At 38.2% G+C, this 15,886-nt stretch overlaps 1 protein-coding gene across 1 annotated transcript in view; it reads right to left on the minus strand.

Moving 5' to 3' along the window:
• The window catches only part of mta2 (metastasis associated 1 family, member 2), a 44,239-nt gene extending 30,333 nt beyond the window's left edge, over window positions 1-13,906 (minus strand). The window contains exons 1-2 of the mRNA XM_030161684.1: window positions 13,517-13,906; window positions 2,357-2,424 (exon numbers count right to left, since the gene is read on the minus strand). Of these exons, the coding sequence (XP_030017544.1) occupies window positions 2,357-2,424; window positions 13,517-13,544 (96 nt within the window). The 5' untranslated portion in view covers window positions 13,545-13,906. The remainder of the gene's footprint in view (window positions 1-2,356; window positions 2,425-13,516) is intronic.
• Between the last annotated feature and the right edge of the window lie 1,980 nt (window positions 13,907-15,886).

Here is a 15,886-nt window from a genome sequence, read left to right on the forward strand (position 1 = left end):
CTTACAGTTTTGTCCAGAACAAATGCTTTTGTTGTCTCCAATTTGTCCTTTAACAGATATTACTACCTTTCCCTTAGCAAAGGAAAAAGCAGAGCCCACACTTTGAAATGGGATAAGTCAAACGTCTCTACACAAGTGCCACAAATTAGCAAAAAAGAAAATTTGCCAAATAATACAGCCAAAGGCAAAATAAACCCCCTGAATTCACAACAAATGCGATGCAATTACGCTGAAACAACAACCTGCTGCTAATTGTCAAATGAAAAAAAGAGAAATGCAACATTTTGTGACTATCATAGTGTGACAAGGTGAGAACAAGAGTTTATTCCCAAATTGTTGAGCCGAGTTGTAAAATCCACCATTGTTACAGCTCACAGATCCTTCTGCACTTATCACTTTACTCCTGACTGGGCTTTTTTATGGTTTTATTATGTAGCTGTAGTTTAGAAGAATCAGAACAACCAGACCATCTGTCACACGGACTATATCTATGTGACCCTGCAACAAGCATCCTGAATGGCTGATCGTGTTTTGTTGCCAAATGACTTGGCGTCGACCTTGGTGCAAAGATTCATGCCTCCTTTAGCCGTCAAAATCTGTTGGTGACCCAAATGTATTACCAACGTGCAAAAACAAAAAGAAAACAAATTTGTCTCTGGTGTGAAAAGACACTGCATCACATGTACTCATTTTGTCTTATGTGTGATCTTAACTAGTGACGTCCTGATCTGGATTTTTTTTGCTTCCAATCCAATTTTTTTTGTGATTAGTTTTGCTGATGCCGATTTGATACATTTTACTATGAAATTTTGATTTAAATTTGGAGTCATTATTTATAGGTTATTATGCTATTATTTTACTAGCGATCACAATTGGGCTGAAAGTGGAACCTGAACTAAAACAAGTATGACACCTTTGACTCTTATTAATTTTAGTATATTTTTGCACTTTCCAAATTCACACTGTGGGCCAAATTAGACCTTTTGGTGGGCCAGTTTTGACCTGTGGGTCATATGTTTGCCACTCCTGCTATAGCACGTCTATGGACAGGTCCGTCCAGGGATTATATGGGGGTGCATTCCGTGCCATATGTACCTCACAATGAATACACATGTACTCTGTGTCACAATGTAGGATGATGTAAATGTAGGAAATTGTCGTGAGAAATGTAGGAAATTAGTACGCTCGACTATGAAACCTCAAATGTCCGAGGACAGTGTGCGCGGAGTCTGCACCGCTCAGAGTATGCGCTACGTCTGCCCGACTCTGTGGGGGCCTTTAGTCTCCCGCTATTGTGCAGCTCATTTTTCTTTTCCCTACCTTCGGAAACTTTAATTTGAGGGGGCAGGACGTTTGTTTAAGGGGGCACTGACCCCTCTAACCCCCTCCAGAACTGGGCCTAGATGGCCCAATATTGTGACTAAGTCTGATCCGATCTTCTAAAAATTTCCAGATCGGTAGCCAATACCGAACATCCGTGATCTTAACTGTATGTAGATCAACAAGCCATGATGTGTATTAAAAACAAACTAGTGTGATGATCTGTAGGGAACCATGGGTTCTAGACGTGTTAGTTTTTATGCTGGAGAAAGCTGACTTGTGGAAAAAGATGCGAGTCTATATTTTATAACTAGTGACATAAAAATTGTTTGGTAAATCATTCTTTAAAATTTAAAAGACAACTAATACATTAATACCAATATCTAGGGACTGAAGTTAGTAAATGCATTATTCCCGTTTTTAACTTGATTTCCCATCATGTAGCGTGGTACTTCATTTCCCGTCAATCGTCATGAGCATAGCAATGTGATCGTAAGGCTACTGTATTCCAAAATTACTAATATCTCCCAAAATACTGGTCCTATCAACTTGCCATGGTTGGTAGTCTCTTCCTTGACCGAAAATTATACAAATATGCCAAACTGCAGCAGTCAGCTCTATCTGGATTTTGTGTGATGCCCAACACACACACACACACGACATTACACACACACACACACACATACACACCGAGGAAAAAAAAAGAAAAAAAAAAAAAAAAAAGAGTCCACTTTCCTTTTAAAATAAAAGATTTTAACACCTCTCCATGGATGGTAAAAAGTTTGGAGACTTTTTGGACAAACTGGGGTTCCCTTCTGTTTTTGTTATTTGTTTCCACGTAAAAGTGGAGCTCTACAATACAAGTAAATGAGGTAAAACAGGTTACAATAAACGGTCAATACCATTTGAAGGATAAACATTAGCGCTACAAAATTTGCTGGCAATAAAAACACGCAGGGTAATCTTACCATTTAACCACCAGACTGTGCAGCACTCAATGAAATAAAAAAAAAAAAAGAAAAGAAAGAAAACTAACCTTGTTGAGTTCTTCTATTCTCCGGATCAGGTAAGGGTTGCTGGAGGAGTTCTCAAAGTACACATAATCTGGAAAAGAAGCAACAAGAAAGATTAGATGAACTCATTAAAAATAAAGATCATAATTAAAGATCAAATATTAATTTATTAAAAAAAAAAAAAAACAGCGCTGTAGAAATGATACTGATGAAATCGTTTAAGAGGCTGAATATAGCGGCTGCTGTAAAATAAATCATGTCCCTAAATAGTTGTACTTGATCCTCTGATAATTCAGACACCTATACACTTCACCACATGCTTTCCTGACAGAAGTGTAAAAGATTTTGGCTAACCTGATGGATAGGAACCCATTAACCCAGTCTTAATTGGAAGCCTGTAAATACGACACTGTGAAGCTGTTAGAGAGCCGGAGGCTGCCAGCTCAGTAAATGGACTGTTGTAATGTGAGCTGCAGGAAAGTTTACAGACGACTGATCTACTGATATGATGTGTAAAGTTGAGATTCAAATTGTACCTGAGAGACACCGCTTCACTTTTAGTATTAAGAAGTACCCTCATGTAATGTGGCTTCTTTTGACTGCAACATTTGACTTAATAGTTAATTTTTTTTTTTTTTAAATCATAAAAATTTACTTGATAGAGGCTAAAACTGTACAAGAACCAGTGTGCAATTGGACCAATTTAATCACAAGCATTTCCAACGTGTGTAAAAACCTCTACTGAATACAAAACCAATCTGTACAGACTGGAAGTTTGGATGCAACATCATGCCTTAGTGTTTAGTAGCAGATTAGTTAGTCTGAGGACTCACAATCACATTGGAAAAATACAATAACTAAAGTCATGGTCACCTGATGGTGGATTCTTAAAGGCTGTTATAGTTAGAGCAGAAAAACTCCAATAATCAACTGATCGACTGATATTATCTGGAATAATTTTTAGCTTCATGAGAAACATAATTGCTCAAGTGAACATCTAAATTCCTACGAAACACTGAATATCAACATCAAAGTAATTAATAAACTTGGAAATGAACATCAAACTGTAGAAAAATCTAGGTGGGAGCAATTGTATTTTTTGAGCCATTATTTTCCCTCAGAACACATGAGGAGCCTAATATTAGCCATCATCCATTATTGCAGCCAAGTTCTGCCACTACTAACGGTATGTAAAAAAAATGTACTACCAATTATTAGTCCATCTCTGTGCAACACACTGTTTCAGATATGTTGATGCATCTGTGTTGTACCATCCAAAGCAGAGGGTAATCCAGGACCAAAAAAAAAAAAAAAAAGCTGACATACAGATGACAATGTGCAGCAACCCAGGAAGTATCAGTCTGTACAGGGCAGCTCTGGGTCAAGTGCTGTAAAACTCGCTTAAAGACAGACCGACAAAACCCATTGTTAAAAAAGGCAACACACACAATCCTCGTATGACACATTATGCAACAAATCTTTTGTTTTCTACATAATCTGGCACACAGCAGAGTCTTGACACAAGAAGAGATAAGGTACCACTGACCTATTTCACTGTATCAATGTGAAACTGAGACAGATGAGACAAAACAACCACAGGGTTTATTTATTTATTTAATATACAGTCTGATCAGTAAGGTTTATTTTAGTTTACTTATACTACAGTCAAAGTCTTCTTTAGTGGCATTGTATTTAATAAAGCATAGATTCCTTTCCATTTTTTTATAGTCAGAAGTAGGAAACTGATCCAAACTATTGTGTCAAGAGGGAACTCTGTATTTGTGTGCTGTTTAAAAACAGACGATTATTGAGGATTTTCCTAGAGAACTGGGACAACATTAGCATTTTCTCTTGTTTTTAGGCTTAATGTTTGAGAAAGATGTCTAGTTGTATATTGATGAAGGTGTGCTTTTCCTGAAGCTTATAAACCTGTTATATTATGCAAATCTTGTCCACATCCGCTGAGGCTTGGTGACAGCTTGTTTGAAATAAAGAACCAAATTATGTCTAAAATAGCGGTGTAAGAAATTTGGTCCATCTGGTATTTACAGTCTAACTGAAAACAAATCAGTCTTTGTTAAGATTATACCATGTTCTGTCCATTCACCAGCATTGTGTATGCGTGTGCTGCTAATGTGTGAACAGGCCTGCTAACCACAAGTAATCCTCCCCCAACACACTGCCAGGCCGCCCTACACTTCAGCTGGGCTCTTGTTAGCTCTGAAATGAATGTGGCAGGAAGGGAAACAGATCAATTACAATATGGTTAGAATGTCATGTAGACACAAATGTCTCTAACTATACCCACTAAAGTATTTTGTAATAATGGTTTGGTTGTGGCTCTGTTGTGAATACTGCACGTGAGTTCCTGTATGTGTTTAGGACACACACAAACAGGTCACAATAAAAAGGTCAAGAGGCTAGCAGGCTAGCTGAAAGCACTGTGATGGTCAGATGAGCAAGCAGCATGCAGTTAAGTCAACAACCAGTGCCACACACACACACTGGCCTCAGTTCAGTCGTAAAGACACACTGATACTCCGTGAAAAACAGGTCACCTCTAATCCTGCACAGGACACATATAGGTGCACATGTACTGGGAAAAATGGGCTGAAATAAGATGGACAAGGCAATTCTGGTGCTGAGAAATGCAGTAGATATCGATTCCATCAGTATACCACAAACACCAATGACACTGGGGAAGTCAAGTTGCTGTGTTGCAGAAATAATATGAAGCGACTCCTGCACCACTTTAAGTCAGCAGAGTTTGTAAACTCACAAACACTCACTGAAGGAAACAACAAAATTAACAAGTCAGTGTCTTTTTGTCCAAGACTACATCTGTACTGATGACCAATATATACATTTACACTGTTAATTTAGTATAAATGTATGCGCAAATGATCTAAGCCAGGTTATATGTAATAGGTCTAGGAGGTACAGCTGATGAGGAGAAAAGGCTGATTTTAACCATTTTATTTATTAAGGCACACAGTAGGGCTGCGCGATTAATCAATTTTAAATCAAAATAGGATTTTTTTAATTAAGACAATTTTTAAAAAAGGGAAATCATCAAATCGATTTCATCTCTCTTGTGCCTCCGAGCCGCACACCTCCAGGCTACTGTAGTTCCCTCCTAACTGTGAGAGCGGTCTTTCACAGAAGTCCATGTAATGACCATGGACCTTAAATCTGTGATGGGCCCGCAGTAGTGATACCAATGTAAGCTGTGGTTTCATGCACAGACCCCCCAACTCAAATATAACTGCATGGGAATCACTCATCTTACATCGTCCAACACAGATCCATACTGTACAGTAAGGCTGCACGATTAATCGATTTTAAATCGAAATTGGATTTTTTAATTAGGACGATTTTTAAAAAAGGGAAATCGTAAAATCGATTTCATCTGTCTCGTGCCTCTGGACCACGTGCTTAGGGGCTACTATAGGCTTTTCCTCCTATCAGTGACAGCGGTCTGTCACAGAAGTCCGTGTAATGACCACGGACTTTAAACATGTTAATGAGCCCGCAGTACTTATAGCAATGTAAGCCGGGGCTTCACGCACGGATCCCACAACTGAAATATAACTGCATGCGGATCACTCATCTTACGTTGTCCCGGATCCGTACCGTACTGTCTTCTTCCGAACCGGGTCCGGGTCTCGGGGTCATCAGCCTCAGCAGAGAAGCCCAGACAGCCCTCTGCACACACACATCCAACAGCTCCAGAGATAGAATCCCTCCAGTGTGTCCTGGGTCGGTCTGTTCCACGCACAGATCCCCCAGTTTAAATAGAACCACATGGGGATCACTCATATTGTGTGGTCCACGCACGCATGACAGATGCCTGTCACTGACTTACATTGGTATCACTTCTGCGGGCCAGATACCCCAAAAAGGAAAAAAAAAACATTTTTTTTTTAAATAATTAATTTAGTCCTCTTACTTGCTAAATTTTTCATTCACAAATGTAAGTTCTGTAACACAAAACCAAATATGATTTATTTTTTGAAAGATGTTGAACTTTATTTAAAGCTGTTAGATAAATCTGGAAACAAAAAAGCTATAAAAAACATAAGTATTTGCTCTGATTTGGACATTGTATTGTAGTGTATTCCCCCTGGCAAACTTATGTTATTTTCTTGTATACATTGTTTGTATACTCTACTTCATTCAATAAAGATTTAATTAGGAAAAAATAAACTTCTGTGGGTTCATCACGTGATACCATCACAGATTTTAGGTCAGAGCAGTGCCTTGCATTGTGGGCTGCTCATGAAAACGACATGCTGACTTCTGTTGTCTTTTGTAGTTTTACCCAAAAATCAAAAATCGAGTTTTTAGAGAGAGAGGGGGAAAAAAAATAAATAAATAAATAAAATTTTTTTAAAAATCGGGATTTTTTTTTTTTTTTTGCCAGAATCGTGCAGCCCTACTGTACAGTCTTCTTCCAATCTGGGTCCAGGTCTCAGCAGCCTCAGCAGAGTAGCCCAGACAGCCCTCTCCCCAGCCACATCCACCAGCTCCGGGGGAATCCCATGGCGTTCCCAGGCCAGCCCAGAGATATAATCCCTCCAGCGTGTCCTGGGTCAGTCTCTTCCACACATGGCTCCCCCACTTTAAATATAACTGCATGGGGATCACTCATATTACGTGGTCCACGCATGCACGCATACGTGACTGATGCCCGTCACTGACTTACATTGGCATCTCTTCTGGTAGGGAGCAGTGCCTTACATTGCAGGTTGCTCACAAAAACAACATGCCAAATTCTGTTGTCTTTTACCCAAAATCAACAATTGAGTTTTTAGAGGAAAAAAAAAAATTTGGGATTGTATTTTTGCCCAAAATTGTGCAGCCCTAGCACACAGGTACATAAACTACCCACACACAAGATCAACTGGTCGAGCATCTACAAACACAGATCTGTAGTTCAGGGTCTTGTTAAGAGTATCATCATTTATTTTATACTTGCATTTGCTTTTGAAAGTAGATGATCAAATGCCATTGTCCTTTTCTGGGTGGTGTTACAGTAGATACTGTCAGTTCACCTGCTTATACAGTTATGTGGCAAGTTGTTAAAAACACTGCAAGCTAACTCCTAAAAGATCAACTTCAGATATGGGTAAGGGTTACGACTCGAACAGACATCCAAAACAGACTCTGCTGTCAAACATTTTCAAATAGCACTGTTTCTTTAAGTGACTGGCTCCTTCTCTACAGAAACAACAGCTAAGGCCTGTGGGTAATGTGTATGGGGCAATCCACCACACCGACCTAACACAAAACAACAGCTGGTCAGACTAGAGGCTAAACCGATGAGTTTTGTTCCCCAGGTGAATGTGGTTTCATACATGGAGTAAACCACTCAAAGAGCATGGAAAAATAGTGCTCCTTAACAACTCCTCTACGTCCTTCCTGTAATGCCAGCAATATCCTGACTTTCTTTTGCCATTACATCCATCACATTTCTTTGTGCTCTCACATGATATTACAGTTAGGTAATAATGACAACTACAGCACCTAGAGCCTCACATTAAACATCTGATGTGACACCACAGCGAGGCTGAGTAATATTTGTAATTTTAATCTCAACTGACACCATTAACTTTGTACAAGTGTAGAATTTTCTTGCTTCAAAGATGCACTATGATGCAGACTTTTGCATCAATGCAATAACAGAATAAGATGAGCAGTGTGGAGCTTACCAATGCTGACTGTAAATAAAAAAAAAAAAAAATACTGCAAATGAATACTATAAACATCTTACATTGAATAGCATCTTAATATTGTTCTATATGTTGGAAAATATGGTTTGCAACCATGGAGAATACAGTGAGCTACTCACTGAAGGGGGTCACAGATATGGGTATTGAAACAATGTTGCTGTTTTATTGTAAAATGCTGGAATCTGATTTCTGAAAGCACTTCATAGATAAAAGAAGGCTGAGGTTCATCTGTCAGATAAAAAGTTGCATTGTGCAGTAATATAAAAAACTGTGGGGACACATATGTCAGGAACAGCTGTGCAATTAAATGGTTGATGGGTGAATCACATTTTTAGGCAAGAAAATTCACACTTCTATTGATTGGTGACTTATATAAACAGTTTTACAGCTGTTTAACAATTATCACATTAATTTAGGGTGAGTGTACTTGATAAATTGTATGCAATTGTTGATTTTCCATTCTGATTTGTAAATATGTTCAAAACTCAAAGTGTTAAAAATGGGCCGACAATGGCAGATGTTAGATTCAACAGAGAGACACTAGCCTTTTACAGCCCATATTGATCAAACCCCCATGTCATTTATCATTCATCACACTACGACTGCGTCGCTGTGCTCTGTTGTCGTGTTTGATGCGGTTCTGCACAGGACTGTGGCTTCACGTCAAGCTCCATCTGGTCCTCCCACTAGCAGGGACATGGAGCCTCGGGAGGATATCAGTGGGCTTCAGATGCATCAGCACAAGTAGAGACGGAGAAGAAGAATTCCGACAGGGACGGGATTTTTTGCTCTACTTAGCACACTGATGGAGGGCCCGACCAGAGAAGCATCACCTCCTCGTTCACAACATCACCACATTACATAACAGTGGCTGAACCACCAAAAGGGGATCTGCACTCTCATGTGCTTGACATGACTGATTGTAGCTGTAGAGAGATGGGAGGGAGGGAGGGAGAGAGAGAGGGAGGGAGGGACAGAGACAGAGAGAGGGAGGAATTTCTTCAGCATCAGAGTGGGACAAATTAAATAGTGATTCTGCTCCACCAGCTGAGTGTATCAATGAGACAGGGGGGCTTCAGATGAGCCCAATCGATCAGTGAACCAGGAGAGGTACATTGGACTTGAGACTCATCACAACACACTGAGAAAAAAAAAACAAAATCACAGCTCCATTTGACCTGCCTCTTATGCTCAGCATAATCACCTCCACTTTAAAGGACAGAGACAAAGATCTAAAAAGAAATCCCATCTGCTGAGTGTTTGTTGTGGACGTATGCTGCTCGAGTGGCGCAGTGTGTCGGGTGCTTGAGGGTGAATGAAGAGGAGGAAGCCCTTTGACTAATCTCTGGGGAAGATAATGATCTTACATACGAGCTGAACACCGTGTTCTACTGGAGGACTGGTAATATAGGCGCTCACTCGTACAGAATTGCCTGCACTAGCCTGCTGCAACAAAGGAAAACCTTATTCAACACAAAAATCAATAAACATGAACTCATTCTGATAGATTCATGCCCAAAAACACCACAGGCACAGCTACTCTATACTAGCAAATACATTTGTTTCACTACGGCTTCTGCATTATACAACCAAACAACTTAACCTTGTTTCTGTGTGGGGTACTTCAAAATCAATTTGTAACTTATTACATAATCACATGCTTGTTGCCAACACTGCAATATTGCATGGGCTAGACACAGCCGTTTCCTGTAAACATATTATTTTTATTGTAGTGGTGCACGTTTACGGGGGGAAAATTAGTGATTCCGGAAGGGAAAAAAACAGCAGGATGCCCAGTGACTCAAAGGGCATGTCACAAGTTTCTCCTGGAGCTCAGAGGGCAACAGATCACTCCACAAGTGTTATACACCAATAACATCCTAGACACCTGCCAACATAGCCATGTTACACTAGGGATCAACCAATATGGTTTCTTCATTGCCCACACTGAAGATGAGGAATCAAGGAGGCCAATGATCAATATTTGGAACAGATGTAGGTTTGCAGTATAAGTCTGTATCACATTTTCAAAAAACCCCAACACAAAACTTAGTCGAAACACCTTACGTTGACTGTCAAATAAAATGAAGATATTACAACTCATTACTAGTTAATAGCTTGTTCACATTTCAGTGTTATTGGGCATTAGTCTTTACATGTAACATATGTATCAATTCCTCACATAACCATATCGATTATCACAAAAAATGTGAATGCTGACTTGGATATTCGATCTATCCTTACGTTTTCTATAACACATACATGAGTGTGTGGACCTGAAAGTGAGATTACATTTGACAAACCAAAATAGAAACCACAAACTTAGAACTAGAGCCCCATCAATAGCCAACTTAAATGATTAAAATGAGAAAACTACTTATTTTAGGGCCGGTTATTTCCTGATACTTCTCCAACCAATAACTGCATACTTTACTGCAAACTGTAAAGAAGACAGAAAAAAGGTAACTTTATATTCAGATGTTGATTTCTGTATACATAGCTGCTTTTACCCTTTTCTATCATTGTAAAATATAAAACTATGTATGCCTCTGCCAGGTGCAGCCACTTGGAAACCACTTCATTGCATCCCAACACAAATATCACTTCATGCATTTTCACAGAAAAAAAATAGCTGCAACTTGAAGGGCCAGAGGGCCCGACTGAAGCACTTTTTCTAATGTGGCAGCGGCACAAACACTGGTCAATGAGAGGAAGTCTGCTGATGGATTATCTAGTTGCTTTACAGCAAAAAAGCAAAGCGAAAAACACCAGATGGCAGAAAACGAGTCAAATATGGAACGAGACACCAGTGGGCAGCCCAAAAATTTCAGAATAATAAGAACGAACAGGCAAGCCCATTATTTACTTAAGCTACGCGATACAGCTATAAATATCACATGTCAACTGACAAAGAGAAATTGTTTCAAATGACACTCTATTGTTTCAATTCATCATGCTTTACCACATTATTTCTCATCCTTTAGGAACAGTTTGTATTCTTCCACAAAATACAGATGCAGGCAGGAAATTTGCATGATGGGAACACAAACAAATATGGAGGAAAGTAAAGAAGGATGATTCTGAACAGCAGAAGAACTAGGATGAGCCAAGACAAAATGAGGAGATTTGATGTATTTAGGTATGAAAATTCAGAAATGGGTTCTAAATAGCAGCAGAAAATGATTCACCCATGCACCATACAAACTGAAATATTTTTTTCTGATAAGGCACATACACAAAAAAAAAAAAAAAAACATAAAAAGCTGCAGAGGATCTGAGATACACAGACTCATCACCTCACATGATGTCAAATGCACACACATGACGTAACTAAAAAACACAGAAGAGCACACAATGTACATTTCTGCTGTCTGTAAAGAAGTACCCAAGTGCATGTGCTCCAGCAAAGGACCAATTTGAGAAACCTCAACATCCACACATTCCATGTTTTGCCACTTTATGCATCTATTCTAGTAGATCATGGGCAAATATTGTCATTTTTACTATATTCATTATTAGACACTGAGTTCAGTTATTGCTTTGCAGGTTCAATTGATTAATACAAAATAGTTTCAATTATTCTCACGTGCGTTTGGGAAATACAATGAAAACCCTTATGCTTGAGTTAGTCTCACAAAGCATAAAAAACACTACAAAGACAGTGCACAGCATGAGGACTGGCCCCACAGCAAACATGATACACAAAAAGTGACGAGACATGCCAAGTGCAAAATATGAACATGAGGGTAAAATGATATATAAATGCAGTAAGTGTGCAAAATAACACAGTGCCATAAAATGACTAACAAACGTAGGTCTAAATCCAATTAACTTGAGCTCCATATATTACAGTTAACCTTAAAACATTAATTATAATTCAGTTGATAGTCTGAATTGAGCCTTTCTGTGCTTCAGCCATTAGTACTTCTAGTACATTTTGATGTTAATACTACTGTGTTAAAGTACAATTTAAAGATTTTGATTGCAGGAGTGTTAATATCACTGTGGCACTGCTACTTTAACGCAAGTGAAGCATCTTCCTGCATCCTCCAACACTGCTGATGAATATATCACAGAATAAATGCAGCATATTTAACCGAAAGGTACTTAATCATCATGACCTAAATAGCCCAGAGACTCTTATGTGATCTTAGATAGGGATAAGACTGTCTCACTGTGTCTGTGTCCACACAGACATCTCCATGGACACCAGACAAGACCCAGACAAGATGCATCCATGAACCGAGCCAGCAGCGAGCCGGCAGTCTCTACCGGCTTCTGAAACCCGAAGTTAGCGAATGAGTGGACTGATAACCGGAATCAATGCAACCAGCAACATTTACACGTCGAATAAAGGTCGGGATGCTGTTACTGCAGCCAGCTAGTACAACAGCATTTGGCTATTATTAGTTAAATTATTGCATTTGGTGAGATATTATCCAAACATGAGTACATTTTAAACTAAAAAGTCACACTCTATTTACATTGTTATACCAGTAGCAAGTTAAGCTAAATAAGTTTAACTTTTCCAAATACATTTATCTTAGTGGACGTCTATAATTGCAACAAAATAAAAAGTATGAACTCACAAAGAACTAACCTTATACACTTAGTTTTAGCGACGGACCAGCTAATACATACCAACAAGCATAATGTTGGGCTAACAAAACTTAGCAGGCAAGTTAGCTAGCACGGCTAGCGCCAGCCATTGCATATAAAATGATATGGCGGAGGCGATAGTGAAATTAACCCACCCCGCTCACAAAGCTAGCCGTCCAGTTTTGGCTCGCTACTACAGTCGTCGCCAGAATTGGTTGATTGCTGACTTCACAACAGCTAGCGGCTAACGCTAACTAGCATACTGTTCACTTCCAGGACGCTACCAAATGCACAGACTCCACGTCAGAGTCTGCTAAAATGTCACAATTTACGCTTGCTTTGCGTGCTAGCAGTTGCATATAAAACACTACACACGCTTATAAACCACTAGATTTGATTTAGTGTCAGTTAAAAAGCCAACTTTCCGGACCAGTTGACAGTGCACGACAGCCGCCCGCCGTGGGGGATTTGGTGGAGGAAACTAGTGGGGATAACGTTATTACCAATCTGTTTTAAAAGTTGATGTTTTCTATAAATAAACCCGGCTTCTTCCATTTAAATCGTGTCGAATCTGTGGAGTGCTTCATAGTGATTTAAACAAAGTGCAAACTAAGTAATAATTAATGAGTTATGTATAATTGCTCCCGGGCTAAGCCTCATTATATTGTTGGATGTTTTAATAGATTTGACGTTCTTCTATGTAAGAGTGGACGGCACGTACTGATGCTAGGAAAGAGCTAGCTGGAGTTAGCGGCTAACCGAACAGACAGCTAGCGGCTAGCTTAGCACCTTGCTTCCGAATCGAACAATCACGTTGTGGGGGGTGTCTTAAAAATGTAAAACATTCCTTACCTCCCACTCGGTACATGTTGGCCGTCATTCTCTCGTAACCTTTAGCAAAAACAGTCCCAGGGTTTTTGCCCGCTTGGTTAGAAAAAGGTCGATCTGGGTCTATTTTATTCCTTCATTTATCGCAGACACCCCCGCCGTGAAACAAAGCCGGCTCCGGGCACAACAAGCCGAGCTGTGGCGGGTAAAAAGTTGAAAGTTTCCGTTTGTAATGCTCCGGAGGTTATCCCCAAAAATTGAAGTCTTTGTTTTCGGTCCCTCAGACGACCTTCCTCTCCTCTTCCTCACTCACTCACTCATTTACACACAGCTAGCCTGTCTCTTATTCCACTCTTCCTCCCATCCTCCGCTCCCAGCTTCATCCTCCTCTTCTTCACCTCCGCTCAGTTCAACACACACACACACACACACACACATACACACAAACTACACACTCACTGGCCCCCTTCGTTCGTGTGCAAATCGTCATCTTCGGAGATTGTCGACAATCACCGGTATCTCACAATTAACTTTTCCAGTAGCGGCAGAAGTATTCCGACTGTTTAAGCAGTACCACAAAACTATGAAATACACTGGAGAAAACTTATGCATTTGAGCAAAATTATTTATACTATTAATATAAAGATATATCAACAAAATGTACAAAAAAAACTAACGTTAAAAGCTCCATTTGTATTGTTTTTAGTTTCATTTTTAATGCTGCACCGAAGTATATGAGTTTTACATATTATGAAGTAGTTTCATTTAATGTCATTGAATGCATCATATTCTATAAGATCACATATGTGTAAAACATTTAAGTCTAAAAATAAAACTTTTAACGCTTTCATGCATAGTGGTCACTACAGTGGACAGTTGTTCAAAGCTGTTTTCTTGTATATTCATGGATTTTGTTATTTTAGTTCCATATCAGCCAACACAGTGGACACTTATGCACTATCCCATACACTGACATTCATACCATTACTGGAACTTTGCTGTTCTAGATAAACCTGATCTGCACTAACATGTTTAAGTGTAACTCAATTACTAATTGTTATTAGACTGTGATTTACTTTTTTTTTTTTTTTTTTTTTTTTTTTTTACTTTTTTTTTTTTCTTTTTGCACATTATCTCCATGAAGTGAGTAATAACTAGTATTAGAGTATGCTGAAATGTGAGAAAACATCAAATTAGCAGCATTAAAGCTATTTTTATTTCTGTATTGTTGTTCTAGATAAACCTGATCTACAGTAACATGTTTAAGTGTAAAAAAAAAAAAAAACCCTGCTAATTGTTATTAGACTGTAATTAACAGGGGTTATTTTTTGTTGCTTTTTTAAACAAAAAGTTGGTGTTTTTTTTTTTTTTTTTGCATACTAACTCCATGAAGTGAGTAATAACTCATACTAGAGTGTGTTAAAATGTGAGAAAACATCAGATTAGCAGCATTAAAGATATTTTTATTTCTGTATTTTTGTTCTAGATAAACCTGATCTGCAGTAACATGTTTATGGGTACAAAAAACAAAAAAACAAAAAAAACCTGCTAATTGTTATTAGACTGTAATTAATATGGGTTATTTTTTGTTGCTTTTTTAAACAAAAAGTTAAGTTTTTTTGCATATTAACTCCATGAAGTGAGTAATAACTAGTATTAGAGTGTGTTAAAATGTGAGAAAACATCAGATTAGCAGCATTAAAGATATTTTTATTTCTGTATTTTTGTTCTAGATAAACCTGATCAGCAGTAATATGTTTAAGTGTAAAAAAAAACAAAAAAAAAAAACAACCCTGCTAATTGTTATTAGACTGTAATTAACAGGGGTTATTTTTTGTATCTTTTTTAAACAAAAAGTTGGGGTTTTTTGCATATTAACTCCATGAAGTGAGTAATAGCTCATACTAGAGTGTGTTAAAATGTGAGAAAACATCAGATCAGTAGCATTTAACATGTTTTAATTTTATAGTTTTCACACAGTATGTCAGTAAATACTTTTTTTTTTGCTTCTAAAATTAAACGCATGGTGTCCAGGTGAGTGGACATTTTTGGAACTCCATGAAAAATAGGTTAATAAAAAAAATTCAATTGTATTTTTTTTTTTTTTTTTTCATACCCAAAGAAGAATAAAAATCACTAGGGAAAAAAATCTTGATTAAGGTTCTCATAATTCATGCATGAAAGGGTTAATGATTTGACGTGTTTGCATTTTTTTGACCATGCCTATCTCAGATAATCCAACAGGGATTTATTTTATTTAAGAGAAATGATACAATTCTGAGGTCACATAGGGACATTTTATTCCTCACTTTTTTTTTCTTTTTTTCTTTTTTTTTTAAATAAACATTATAAACAACACATTTAGAGATATTTAGTTTTCACTGGACAAGAGGG

The sequence above is a fragment of the Sphaeramia orbicularis genome, chromosome 18, assembly GCF_902148855.1.
Source record: "Sphaeramia orbicularis chromosome 18, fSphaOr1.1, whole genome shotgun sequence".
Lineage (NCBI taxonomy): Eukaryota > Metazoa > Chordata > Actinopteri > Kurtiformes > Apogonidae > Sphaeramia > Sphaeramia orbicularis.